A 15298-nucleotide genomic window follows, 5' to 3' on the forward strand; every position below is an offset into this window, starting at 1 on the left:
TAATAAAGAATGTGGGGCACGTGAGGTGCATAATAATAATGTATTTGTGGATGCCATTACCGAACACCACGAAGTCAGCGGATTAGAAAAGGCAGCCGGAAACTGTGGTATGGGGCAAGTGTATGTTTGTTTTGATAACTGGATGAGGTTAGTGAGCGAAACGAAGATTCTAATGCGTACCAAGTTAGGGCAGAAGTATTGTGTTCAGATGACGTAAGTCAGCTGGACGATGCAACAGATACTGTGGAAATAAAACATGTTTTATTTCCAACAGAAGAAGATAGTAGTAGAAGGTAGAAAAATCCACCGGATGAAATAGTTGAGCTGGATGGTATTCTGTGGAACAGGATTTATTATGGGAAGACAGAGGTGATGAGTCTAGACGATGTGAACAGATCATGATCCTGGTAAATGTACATGGTGTAGGAACTCAGACATTAATCGATACTGGTAGTCTCGATTAGTGTGTGTTCCCAGTCATTTTATGAACATATTAAGAATGAACGTGAAATAGTCGCGATGCCAGTTGAGGGCGTGAAGATAATAGGTGCTACTGGTAGTCGTAGTAAACAAATAATATCTCAGGTGTTGTTACAAATGATTATTAAAAATGCCTTGTTTGAGCACGATTTCTTAGTGGTTCCCAAGTACTGAAATAATTGCAGTTATGGCTTGGATGACTAAGCAATAAGTAATTATTGACTGTGATAGGAAGGAAATGATTTGTTCAGTGGGAGAAGAGAAGATAAATGTGTATTTTGATGAAGTAGTAGAAACTGGTGAAAGGAGTGAAGTTAATTTACGAATACTTAAGTTACCAATGTACTAAGGTGTGCAGGTCTGGGTGAAGGAGCCGAGCATTATCGTGTTAGAAAGTTGAGTAAATTGAACCCATCTGATGATGAAATGAACGCCATAGTGGAAAAGGTTTGGGGAATATAAGTAGAACAGAAAAGGGAATTGTAGAATATTTTAGCCAGTAATATAGAATTATTAGAATTATTTTCAGAGCAGCCTGGTTTAGAACGTGAATTTGAATATGTAATTGAAACTGTAGATCATGAACCATTTTTCGGACCAGTCTATCAAAGCCCGTTAACTAGGAAGGAAGCAGTACAGAGAGAAATAAATCATGTAGAGGAACGGGGAATAATTGAAAGATCTAGGAGCCAGTACAATAATCCACTTGTTCTGGTCAATAAGAAAGACGGGGGAGTGAGAATTGTGATAGACGCTCGCTATTTAAATAAGATAGTGAAGCGTGAGACTGATAGACCAGAGTGTTTGGACGATATGCTTCAGACGTTTTATGGTGTGAAATACATGACAAGTCTTCATTTGACGGCTTGGTATTGGCAAATTCCGTTAGAAAGAAAATCAAGGAAACTGACAGCATTTCTTTTTTCGGGACAGAACTATCAACATAAAGTTATTCCCTTTGCATTAAACGTATCTGTATCAGTGTTTATCAGAGCATTGGATGGAGTGTTAGGAAAAGAATTAGCGAGCAGAAGTTGCCTCAAACCAAACAAACATAGCTATTGCTCATCTAGCTTAAATTTATCACTTCCGAAAAAGGCACACTTTAGTTGGTAATGAGCATTTAAACAAGTGCTTACTCACGGACCGACAGATATCTGTGCATTACTGCACTTTAACGCGTGCAACTGTTAGAATCTGCTGTCGGTGCGTACTGATTGGCTATCTTCAATGCTAAATACACTACTGGCCATTAAAATTGCTACACCACGAAGATGACGCGCTACAGACGCGAAATTTAACCGACAGGAAGAAGATGCTGTGATATGAAAATAATTAGCTTTTCAGAGAATTCACACAAGGTTGGCGCCGGTGGCGACACCTACAACGTGCTGACATGAGAAAAGTTTCCAACCGATTTCTCATACAGGAACAGCAGTTGACCGGTGTTGCCTGGTGAAACGTTGTTGTGATGCCTCGTGTAAGGAGGAGAAATGCGTAACATCACATTTAAGACTTTGATAAAGATCGGATTTTAGCCTATCGCGATTGCGGTTTATCGAATCGCGACATTGCTGCTCGCGTTGGTCGGGAACCAATGACTGTTAGCAGAATAAAGAAACTGTGGGTTCAGGAGGGTAATACGGAACGCCGTGCTGGATCCCAACGGCCTCGTATCACTAGCAGTCGAGATGACAGGCATCTTATCCGCATGGCTGTAACGAATCATGTAGCCACGTTTCGATCCCTGAGTCAACAGATGGGGACGTTTGCAAGACAACAACCATCTGCACGAACAGTTCGACGATGTTTGCAGCAGCATGGACTATCAGCTCGGAGACCATGGCTGCGGTTACCCTTGACGCTGCATCATCACAGACAGGAGCGCCTGCGATGATGTACTCAACGACGAACCTGGGTGCGCGAATGGCAAAACGTCATTTTTTCGGATGAATCCAGGTTCTGTTTACAGCATCATGATGGTCGCATCCGTGTTGGGCGACATCGCCGTGAACGCACGTTGGAAGCGTGTGTTCGTCATCGCCATACTGGCGTATCACCCGGCGTGATGGTATGGGGTGCCATTGGTTACACGTCTCGGTCACCTCTCGTTCGCATTGACGGCACTTTGAACAGTGGACGTTACATTTCAGATGTGTTACGACCAGTGGCTCTACCCTTCATTCTATCCCTGGGAAACCCTACATTTCAGCAGGATAATGCACGACCGCATGTTGCATGTCCTGTACGGGCCTTTCTTGATACAGAAAATGTTCGACTGCTGCCCTGACCAGCACATTCTCCAGATCTCTCACCAACTGAAAGCGTCTGGTCAATGGTGGCCGAGCAACTGGCTCGTCACAATACGCCAGTCACTACTCTTGATGAACTGTGGTATCGTGTTGAAGCAAGCTCTGATTGACTCAATGCCCAGGCGTATCAAGGACGTTATTACGGCCAGAGGTGGTTGTTTTGGGTACTGATTTCTCAGGATCTATGCACCCAAATTGTGTGAAAATGTAATCACATGTCAGTTGTAGTATAATATATTTGTCCAATGAATACCCGTTTATCATCTGCATTTCTTCTTGGTGTAGCAATTGTAATGGCCAGAAGTGTAACTCTGAAACGGCGCAACTTATCGATTTTCTTAACAATTATTTCTCAGCATAACCTCCCCTGTAACACCCTTGCAAGCTTTCCACAGTTTTTCTGACTACCCTGTATTCAGTCTGAGCAAACGATCCCGGACACCACTACGTAAAGGGGAATTGGTCACTAGGTGACATTAGAATCGGACTCGCCAGTATGGAACGAGGTGGGGGTGTATTGTGTGGTCAGTAGAGAAGCAGTAACAAGAGAATGGGGCGGTCAAGAGAGCTCAGTGACTTCAAACGTAGACTAGTATTGGATGTTACCTGAATAACAAATTTATCGGGGACATTTTAACCCTTCTTAAGCTGCCCATGTCGACTGTGGGTGATACAGGGACCATGGATTATTTGTGAGGGTGGTTTGTAAATAGCATGAGATAAGCGGAAGGAATCACTTGCGCGGTCCAAAGTACTATGAGCAGTCCACCTAGCACAATGCCTGTGCTTAGGGAACTAAAATGAATGAAATACGGTGGCCGAGCAGTTCCCCATAAGCCTCTCATTTCTTAGTCAACGCGAAGCGACGAGTGAGGTGGTGTAAGAGTGGAAAAAAGTGACTTGGAGTTGTGAATCACGCTGTAGCGGGTGGGAATCCGATGGAATGGTACGGGTACGGGTTTGGAGAATGGGTGGAAAACGTTGCCTTCCACCGTGTGTAGTGCCAACAGTGAAGTACAGAGGAGATAGCGTAGTGATATGGGAGTGCTTTTAAAGGTTGTGGTGTGGTCCTCTTGTTGTTCTTAAGAAAACGCTAAATGCAGAAGTATATGAATACACTAGAAAATTGCAGCGAAATGCAGGAAGATCTGCAGCGGATAAGCACTTGGTGCAGGGAGTGGCAACTGACCCTTATCATAGACAAATGTAATGTATTGCGAATACATATAAAGAAAGATGATTTATTGTATGATTATATGATAGCGGAACAAACACTAGTAGCAGTTACTTCTGTAAAATATCTGGGAGTATGCGTACGGAACGATTTGAAGTGGAATGATCATATAAAATTAATTGTTGGTAAGGCGGGTGCCAGGTTGAGATTCATTGGAAGAGTCCTTAGAAAATGTAGTTCGTCAACAAAGGAGGTGGCTTGCAAAACACTCGTTCGACCTGTACCTGAGTACTGCTCATCAGTGTAGGATCCGTACCAGGTCGGGTTGATGGAGGAGATAGAGAAGATCCAAAGAAGAGCGACGCGTTTCGTCACAGGATTATCTGGTAAGCGTGATAGCGTTACGAAGATGTTTAGCAAACTCAAGTGGCAGACTCTGCAAGAGAGGCGCTCTGCATCGCGGTGTAGCTTGCTGTCCAGGTTTGGAGAGGGTGCTTTTCTGGATGAGATATCGAACATATTGCTTCCCCCTACTTATACCTCCCGAGGAGATCACGAATGTAAAATTAGAGAGATTCGAGCGCGCACGGAATGTTTCCGACAGTCGTTCTTTCAGCGAACCATACGCGACTGGAACAGGAAAGGGAGGTAATGACAGTGGCACAAAAAGTGCCCTCCGCCACACACCGTTGGGTGGCTTGCGGAGTATAAATGTAGATGTAGATTGCGTGCTGCATACAGTAAAGGAACACTTCAGTGACGATGACTGTTTATATTTGCATGAGAAGCAATACCAGTGAGGCAATGGTTTGTTAACAATAACAGTAGTGAAGTGGACTGGCCTGTCCAGAGTCCGCACCTGAGACAAACATCTTTGGGATGTGTTCGAACGTCGATTCTGCTCCGGACCCCATGTGTCCAACATTACTATCTTCTCTGGTTTAGGCTTTTGAGGAAGAATGGGGTGCAAGTCCTCCACAAACATTGTCACCTCATAGTTCCCAGCATTCAAGCCGTCATAAAGGCGGAGGATGGACACACACCATATTAAAGTTCATTAAATTTTGATCAGGTCGTACGTTTTAAGTTCTTGTTGTGTCGAGGCAAATGACGCGATGTTCCGTTTGTGTGAGTTTTGTGTTGGACAGTGGGGCGTAGAGTAGAGATGCAGGCAGAGTGCAGCCGCTCACCGAAGCTGGCGCTGGCGGAGAGCGGCGTGGGCGGCGGCAGGTCCTCGCCCTGCTCGAAGCGCGCCAGGTTGATGGCGGCCACCTCGCGCCGCAGCGCCGCCACCAGCTGCTCCATGCGCAGCGCGTCGCACTCCACGTCCACCAGGATCTCGTACTCCGAGTCCTTGCGCGAGCTCGGCCGCGACTCGATGTGGATCACGTTCACGCCCAGGTCCTGTGCAGCAGACCCCGACAACCAAGTCAGCACTCCTCATCCTCTGATGTGCTTGCTTCACTCGTGATTCGACAAACAGATTTCTCATACTACTAGAACAGTGAGTCCCATCCTTCATGTGACCGTTACCCCTGAGTGCTGGTAATACCGAACTCGCCCCCTTCGCCGGCCGCGGTGGCCGAGCGGTTCTAGGTGCTTCAGTCTGGAACCACGAGGCTGCTACGGTCGCAGGTTCTAATCCTGCCTCGGGCATGGATGTGTGTGATGTCCTAAGGTTAGTTAGGTTTAATTAGTTCAAGTCTAGGGGACTGATGACCTCAGTCCCATTGTGCTTAGAGCCATTTGAGCCATTTTTTTCGCCCCCTTCCCTCCCATAGCAGTCGCGCGGTTCCAGACTGAAGCGCCACACCGGCCGGCCCGGACGTTAGTTCATTAGACCTTTTCTGTTCAGCAATCTCTCATCGATCAATCTCTAGAGTTTGTACAGGGTGGAAAAAATCTCCCTGTATTTGTAAGCAACTGATTTGCGCAAGTTAAATTGCCATCTTCATGTTATTAACATACATAGACCACTGTGCCACTCTATGTAGTGCACGATCGTTTAGCCTTGGGTATATCTTGGAACAACTTGTTGAAGAAGACGGTCCAGTGCTGCGTTATACATTAAACAATTAAATTATGATTGTGCCAAACACACAAAAATTTTCGCATCACATAAATATGGTTCTTAGGATAGGCTTGTTGTCTGTGTCAACTGTCAACACGGTCACAACAGGCAATATCCTATGAACCAAATGTATCTGATGCATTATTGTATTATGTATAACGGTACACTGGAGCGTCTTCTTAAAGGGGTTGTCTCCAGATATGACCATGACTAAAAATCGTACGCTACATAGTGGCGCAATGGTCTTTGTACGTAAATAAACTGAAGATAGCAATTTAGTTTGCCGAAATTGTGGTCACTCCAAAAGAAATGCACACTATTTTTGTAAAAATACCTTTTCCATTTTGCATGTGTGAAAGTTTTAGAGTGTGTAGATACATCCTGCCCGCTTGTTTTCAAAATTAGTTCGACCTGTTCCCATGAGTGACGCCGTCACAGCATGTCTTCAAGATGGCTACTACACTTGACGTTCGTCAGAAGCAGCGTGCTGTCATGGAATTCCTGTGCTGTGAAAACGAGATAGTGGGAAAGATCCACAAGAGGTTAAAAAAGGACTATGGAGATGCTGCTGTCGATCGCAGTACAGTTAGTTCGTGGGCAAGCAGGTTACGTGATGAAAACGGGCACGGCAGTCTTGAGGATTGTCCTCGCAACGGCAGGCCTCGTACTGCACACACTACAGACAATGTGCAGAGAGTTAACGAATTGGTAACTGCTGACAGACGCATCACAGTGAACGAATTGTCACACTACGTTGGGATAGGGGAAGGAAGTGTTTGCAGAATACTGAAAGTTGGCGTTAAAATAGGTTTGTGCCAGGTGGGTTCCCAGGATGTTGACAGTGGCTCACACAGAAACAAGAAAAACGGTATGCAGCGAACTTTTGGAAGAGTATGAGAATAGTGGAGATGAGTTTCTTGGAAGAATTGTGACAGGTGATGAAACATGGCGCCATAATTTTTCACCAGAGACGAAGAGGCAATCAATGGAGTGGCATCATGCAAATTCACCCCCCCCCCTCCCCAAAAAAAAATTCAAAACCACACCTTCTGCTGGAAAAGTTATGGCTACGGTGTTTTTCGATTCCTAAGGATTCTTGCTTGTGGACATCGCGCCAAGTGGAACCACCACAAATTCTGATGCATATATGACGACACTGAAGAAACTTAAAGCTCGACTGAGTCGTGTTCGACCACATTGGCAAAAGCAGGATGTTTTGCTGTTGCACGACAATGCACGCCCACATGTCAGTCAAGAAACCATGGAAGCGATCACAAAACTCGGATGGACAACACTGAAACACCCGCCTTACAGTCCTGATCTGGCTCCATGTGACTATCATCTCTTTGGGAAACTGAAACACTCTCTTCGAGGAACAAGGTTTGAAGATGATGACTCCCTTGTGCACGCTGCCAAACAGTGGCTCCAAAAACTTCCAGACATGTAGAATAAAAAATGGCTCTGAGCACTATGGGACTTAACAGCTGAGGTCATCAGTCCCCTAGAACTTAGAACTACTTAAACCTAGCTAACCTAAGGACACCACACACCTCCATGCCCGAGGCAGGATTCGAACCTGCGACCGTAGCGGTCGCGCGGTTCCAGACTGAAGCGCCTAGAACCGCTCGGCAACTCCGGCTGGCATGTAGAATAAAAGATGGATTTAAAAAAAATAGTGTGCATTTCTTTTGGAGTCTCTCTCTCTCTCTCTCTCATTCTCTCTCTCTCTCTCTCTCTCTCTCTCTCTCTCTCTCTCTATATATATATATATATATATATATATAGAGAGAGAGAGAGAGAGAGAGAGAAATAAAGGGTATCTAAGGGTATCTCTTCAAAGAGTTGTGAGCCACATTTTCGCTGGTGTTCCGCAGAGACATGTAGATTTGATTTTGCAACGTATAGCTGAGGCCAGCCCAAATAAATGCTGCTCATCACGTCTTTCATGCGGTGCCCAGCGTAGATAGAATGCGTCGGTTTGTTTCCCGTTACAAACAAAATTTAAAAGGGGTTTTTATGTGCCCATTCGACAGAGCGGCGCCAATTAGTCTAGTGTGATATTTGTTTTATGGATGTGTATTAACAGCTACAATGAAACTCGAGAAATAACCAGTGTCCACCTGCGACAGCATCGCCCTGGCCCGCGCTGACTGCTACCGTCAGGCACGCAGCGCTGCCCAGTCGCTGCTGGAGTACTGGTTAACTTCGTGTTTTACACTCCCTGTTAATACATAACGATAAAAGGAATATCGCACTAGGCTAATTTCGGGCTACTCTATCAAATGGGCACGTAAAAATTCGATTTAAAAATCATTTCGTTTTCAATAGGACAGACGCCCGGTATATTTATTGCGATGTGGTTAAACTTCTCTAGTAAGAACATTACATTATTCTGAGATCGCTCTCCTGCTGACAATGTCAGGTAACTAATTTATATTTTAAAATGGCGAAAGTAAATTATATTTAGTTTTTGTAGGCGTCCTGTTAAACCACTAAGTAAAGAGAAATTGGTACTGGCTTACCTCTATCAACCATTTTTTACAGAATGATGAAGCAATTCCCAGGGCATCGCGAGTGCTGTCTACAACTTCTACTGAGAAAAGAAAGGTACCTATCCATATTGAGAGTAGCCACTTTTTATAAGATATGCTTCCTCTCCACGACTCCTCTTCCTACTTCACTCAAACTCTGCAGCCACTTTTAAAATCAACGAAGTTAAAATGTCTGCCCTGTATTTACTGTCTGTAAATTACTTGATCGCTGGAATTCTTACTTCTGGACTGGCAGAAATTGAAGACTTGAGGTTTCCAATGTTGCCTGACCACTGCCACTAGTAATAATAATAATAATGTTATTAATAGTAATAATACAGAAATGTAGTTACGTAGTTGCTATTGTGTTATGCTGCGAAGTGACTAATGAAGTAATGACGTTGAGTAGAATTCCACTGACAGCTCGTAAAATTCTTGTTTTATTGATATCTAATTCTACATAGATACTCTGCAAATCACATTTAACTGCCTGACAGAGGGTTCATCGATACACAACTGATTTCCCGACTAAAGCCGCATCATTAGGTGCAGCCTCCATTGTAAAAAGTAATTTATAGTGCCTCAACTTGGTTGATATTGAAATTAATAAAAGTGGTAAATGGAAATGAGCCTATGGCATCCTTGGCCGGGAGGCCCCAACCGGGGAAGTTCGGTTGGCAACTGCAAGTCTTATTTCAGTCGACGCCACATTGGGCGACTTGCGTGTCAGTGATGAGGATGAAATGATGACGAGGACAACACAACACGCAGTCCCCGAGCAGGGAAAGTCTCCAACCCGGTCGGGAATCGAACCCGGGCCCTCTTACATGGGAGACGAGCACGTTCCCACCCAGCTAAGCAGGCGGACAATAAAGGTTGTATCTAAAATATACCCACATGTTAAAAGATCATAGCTATACTCATCGCTCCTAGACAAGATACGTATATTATTCAGTGATTATTGTCTAATTTATATTGATGAACGATGGCCACGAAACTGGCTCCGTATCAATAAAACAAACTGTCAGCGGAATTTGATGTGTCGACAGAAGAGCCGACACTGTTATTTTGAGGGGGCCGATATGCACGCTATAAGCTCACCCAGAATATCGTGAAGTCTGAAACAGGACGCTCAATGAATGCTAATAAGAAAAGAACGTAATGTCTGTTTACTTAACTTTAATCCATCCTTTTGGTATACATCGTTCTTGTTGAAACATGCTTTAGACGATAATTATCAATTGCTATGTAAGGCTAATGGCGCCTTGCTAGGTCGTAGCCATGGACTTAGCTGAAGGCTATTCTAACTGTCTCTCGGCAAGTGAGAGGAAGGCTTCGTACGTCTAGTCGCTAGCAATGTCGTCCGTACAACTGGGGCGAGTGCTAGTCCGTCTTTCTAGACCTGCCATGTAGTGGCGCTACGTCTGCAAGTACTGACAGTGGCGACACGCGGGTCCGACATGTACTAATGGACCGCGGCCGATTTAAGCTACCACCTAGCAAGTGTGGTGTCTGGCGGTGACACCACAGAATTCTTCTTAAAATCATGCCTTTCAACAGCTTTGGATGCCCGGAATATAAAATACTTCGCGATAATGAAGTAAGTTCTGGTCAACTGGAGGAATTACCTACAGCTAGGAGAAAGCATTTTCACGAAATGGTTTATATTAAAGGTGTCTTGCAGCCTCCATATAATTAATGAAAGACATTTTTGTTTCAATGTATAATGACAAGGTTGCTTCTTTTTTATATTTTTTAATCAACCGGATCGATATCGAGCGCATGCTCATCAGCGGCCTTGTATTTTACTTGTAAGCCTTCAAAGAAATTTATCAGATGTTCTTTTAATTTTATATCTTTTATATAATATGCGGTAAAGCATACAAAATTAATAGAACACCTGTCCGCCCCGATAACTGAGTGGTCAGCGTGACGGATTGCCGTCCTACGGGCCCATGTTCGATTCCCGGCTGGGTCGGGGATTTTCTCCGCTCAGGGACTGTGTGTTGTGTTGTCTTCATCATCATTTCATCCCCATCCGGCGCGCAGGTCGCCCAATGTGGCGTCGAATGTAGTAAGACCTGCACCATATTCATGCCATATTTAAGCGTATGTGACGGATATGTCTCAACTCCAGTCTCGTAGATATTGTGGGTGTAGTGCATGGACTTTGTGAGGAGAAGGTTGCTCGTTCATTCTTTTAACAAGCTATAATGTCCACCAATTTTGACACGCGTTAATGCTAGTAATTGAGAAAAAATAAATTAATAATTACATAAGTTATCAGCACTACAGTCTTACGAAATAATCATCTCCAACACTTAATCAAATCCTTTTGTTTTTACCGCTCATAAAATGTCATTTTACCCCGTAAGGGGTTGACTACTCCCTAGCTGGGAGCCACTACACTAGGACATGGTAAGTGAAATAAAGTCAAAGGATTATCAGTAATCCACACCGACTGTAAATGACACTTATCGGCAAACAGGAATCATAAGAGTGAAGAAGAAAGAAACAATCAGTGCAAAACGTATCGTTAAATTTTCGATAGTATAAGAGCACAAACATTGCCTACCTCTTTCAAAACTGTCTTTTACAGCTAACCAGCAACCCCCTCCAAGTCCGATACATTAAACAATCCAACTCCCTTGTATAAAGCAACTTCGAATCACATTTGCACAATCGATATTGAGAATTATTTACACGTTTAAAGTTTGCTGGAAGTCACTAAGTGCCCTCTTTATCAAACCCGGGATGAATCTAATCTTGGTAATTTTCGCGGTGTGGTTTACACTGACAAGACAAGTGAGATACACAGTTTCTAATCCGAATACTTGCTTTACTTTGTTAAACCTTTAATCTAATGAAACGAATATGATAGTATTTTAAATTTTTGAATTCGGTCAATAAAAATATGAAATACCAAAAATTAAATTTTTTGTCGGTTCTGAAATCGGTTCCGTTTTACACGTTTACTAATACAGATAACTGAATGTTCAGCGAACACGCCTCACTGTCGGATCCAGTGACTCAATGATGTTGTTCAAATTACTGTGGCTTGCTGAATTAGCGCGGATAAATATCATTGCTACTTGCTGTTAAAATATTCCGGACTGTTAAGTAGAGACCGAATGAAGCTCTTGGAAAAACCCGTCATTTTGTCCCCATCTGCGAAAGGGGTCTTCAAGGCAGCTTTTAGAGTCTAAGGAGGTTTGATTCATACCATGGCTCAGTGAGTCATGAATCAGGGTATGATGCCCTCTTGAAAATGCCCTCCACAGATGGAGGTGAACGTTAAGTTTCTCACGGAAATACATTCGAACACCGGATAATAGCTCAGAGTATTTTAATAAGCGTGACATTTCTGGGCGTGAAAGTTTACATTTTACAGAGCTCTCTATTAGAAATCTGGTCGGCAAACAAGTAACGATGACGATGAACTCAGTGAGATGCAGTGACATGAAGTGATATTGGTGAAGCCTGTTCAGAAGACGTCGAAGTCCATTATAATGAATACTTTGCAGTAATGGAAATTTTTACCAATCTAGAACACATACCTAAATTTCCTACTTTTCGCGAGCGGTGACATGAACCACTAGGCTGCCTCAACAGCACTCTCATTGCCACATATAACTCTACCTTGCCGTGAAACAACGTTTACCCCAAGAGGCAGCACAGTGATTAGTACACTAGACTTGCATTCCGTACGACGACGGTTCAAATCCGTTTCCGACCGTCCAGATGTAAGTTTTCCGTGATGTCCCTCAATCGCTCCAGACAAATGCCGGGATACTTCTTTTGCAAGGGCACAGCCTATTTCCTTCCCTATCCTTAGAATATTAAGAGTTTGTGCTTGTCTCTAATGACTTCGATGTCGACAGTATGTTGCTTCCTTACCTCATTCCTTTCTTCCTTGGAACAAGTTTTCGTGAATCACGACGTACTAGTAATTAAAATGCGTTCCCTGTTTTCACAACTCGCATACTGAGTATCAAGTGCACAGTATCACCATACCTTAGACCTCCACCGAGACTCCTGTATGTGTGTTAACAACACCGACTCAGAGGAAGGCCTTGGCGCTTGTTCGTGTCGTCAGCTCAGCTAGCCACGGCGAACGTCAGGTCAGTTGCAGGCATACTCATAATGGTGGTGTCTCCCTCTCTGACACAGGAAAATGTGAAACTATTGGTGGTAGTTGACCAACACACATTGTTCTGAGAGATTTCTGCAATCAATTAATTGTGCAATCCATTACACTTCTTAACAAATAGTGTACGTCTGAACTTAAATTTCCACCTGTTTTAAGGATTGACATACAAAAACAATTTCATGGTCCAGCAGCAACAGAATTCGTGGAACTGTGAACATATTGGTGTTCTTCTTTAGGTATCTTGGTTGACTCTGGGGTGAGGAGCACTGAATGTTAATGAAATATCTTGCGATTGTACACGATGGGGGAGGGGTGGGGGACAGAAGAAGAGGCAAAAGAGAGATACTTGTTTTATAAAATGAAATTTTTTTATCTTATAAAGTTTCTCCTTTCAGTTGCAAGAGGGGAATATTTATCCTTTCTAATGTGCATGTTTAAAAAAGTTTAGGCTCAGCAGTATTTTCGATGTATGAAGCTATTTTGTTTCCTGTTTAGAATCCCTTTCGTTGAAAACGACTGTAATCTAATAACTGGCAACAGTTGGACATTTACACATGTAAATTAGTTCACATTTCCAGTGATGATGACAAACGAAAATAAATAAATAAATAAAAGAAACGAGTTCATTGTAAGGGGGTTGTGGTAAGTTTCGATAGCAAAATGGATCAAGTAAATATAGTTACTTGAATGTAAAATTTCCGAAGCTTGCAATGGGGCAGCGTCTTCTCGTATTGATCTACGTTTGTTTCGACAGGATTCAGTAATACAGAACTATGATCTTCATTTGTAGCTTTACGACAGTACGAAAATCTTTCATCTAAATAAAACTGCAGAATCCAAAAAAATACCAAACATTTTGTCCAAAAATAAGAGATTTATAGTGATAAGCACGCCCAGGCGTTTCTGCCTGCAACAGACCTGGCGTTTGCCGTGCCTAGCTGACGTGACGTCACCAACAAGCGCCGAGGCCTTTCTTTGAGTCGGTGTTGGTGTTAAGTGGTCTAGCGTCCTTGTGCCATTTATGTCATGAGTTTCCACGACGCCCCACCGAAATTTAGTCGGCACATAATTGCCACAAAGTTTGTTTTTGTGGATTCCGAAGATTCTTGAAGTTACAGAGATGACTGTAGTTCATTGAATGTATATCATCTGCTACACCAGTGTGCAAGTTCAGAAACAGGGATGTGGTTACAATATGTATGTCAGTTGCGTAAATGTTGCTGTCACATCCGTCGGCCAGAAGGCAGCGGTACACTCACCTGGAAGACCTGCAGCGCGCGGGCGAGGCCTCCCACTTGGTTCTTCAGCGAGAACACCACAGAGCTCAGCGAGTCCTTGTGGCCCTCCACTGACACCTCGTTAGGTGCCGCGTCTCTGCTGATACTCCGCTGTAAACAAAAGAAAAGACTTTTCAACCTTCTCCGGCACAAACCAAGAAGTTGCTAATAGAATATTACAATTAACTCTTCAGTTGACGTACGTGTCATTGGAGAAGGAGTAAAAAGCTCTGGATATGGTCTAAAATTCTGCGTGGTGTCTGTTTGTTCTATATCGTGTCTCCCTACCACTTTCGCGCAACGACGCTCTGAGCGTGTTTTTTAGGGAATTGACTAGTTTGAACCTGGGACCTGTTGCTGGTAAGGAGACGCCAGACCACACATGACATGTAGAGTTCAGAAGAGTTCAGTGAGACTAGCGATGGTATAACCAAATACTTAATGATTTCAGCGTCAGCTCCACTGCACTCCCTGTAAAAGAATCTTAAAACTAACTAAATTTAGTGGAAGGGGTTCAAGGCTTTCCTATTTTTAGTTAGCTGGTAAAATAACGTCGAAAAAGCAGTTAAGTTTACCATTGGAAATTTTATTCTACTCACAAAACATTGTTTATAAATTGCACTATTGATAAAAGGAAATGTTTTAATACAGGATGATAAAAACCAACTGCGTTCAACAAAAATGTGAACGAATATTCCCTGAATGGGTTTCCAAGTTCTACACTGGATCGAAGGATGACCTATGCCATATCACACCTATAATCTAGGTTTAAATTAAATTTCACAAAAGAGAAAACTATCAAAATGGTCTACAGTGACCCTCAATTATATTTAATTACTTATCTAACTTGTCGTAAATTACAGTGGCTGATGTGGCTTCTCAATAACTATATAACAGAAAAATAATCGCGTTTCAGATTTTTACTTAAAGTGGCAAATGTGAACACCATGAGCTTTAATTGACGATCGACACTAGTATTACGCAAAAAGGGGGTGTAACAGATGAGGCTTCTGCAGTTGTGAGTGAAGCTTTATGCGCTGTTATGCGGCATCGCGTGCGTTCATTACCTTGTCGGTGTTCGTCAGGGGGCGGCGGACAGCACAGCTCCGCTCACCTCGCCATCTCGGAAGCAACTCTCTCCTAACTTCTCCTTACTACAATTTACCGAAGTTGGTTTAAAAAAACTATCTGGCTGTGTTTTCATCTGACCAATCAGGGTCTCAATGTTAACCTTAAGCTCCGCCTACAAAAATTCTGTCTATCCAATGAGAAACGTTATACTTTTTGTGGTGGGGCAATGTTT

At 43.3% G+C, this 15298-nt stretch overlaps 1 protein-coding gene across 1 annotated transcript in view; it reads right to left on the bottom strand.

The window, feature by feature from the left end:
• Window positions 1-15298, bottom strand: part of LOC126187678 (tryptophan 5-hydroxylase 1) — a 245941-nt gene that overhangs the window by 172210 nt on the left and 58433 nt on the right. The window contains exons 2-3 of the mRNA XM_049928912.1: window positions 13978-14106; window positions 5157-5370 (exon numbers count right to left, since the gene is read on the bottom strand). Coding sequence (XP_049784869.1) covers window positions 5157-5370; window positions 13978-14106 — 343 coding nt within the window. The remainder of the gene's footprint in view (window positions 1-5156; window positions 5371-13977; window positions 14107-15298) is intronic.

The sequence above is a fragment of the Schistocerca cancellata genome, chromosome 5 (genome assembly GCF_023864275.1).
Source record: "Schistocerca cancellata isolate TAMUIC-IGC-003103 chromosome 5, iqSchCanc2.1, whole genome shotgun sequence".
Classification (NCBI taxonomy): domain Eukaryota; kingdom Metazoa; phylum Arthropoda; class Insecta; order Orthoptera; family Acrididae; genus Schistocerca; species Schistocerca cancellata.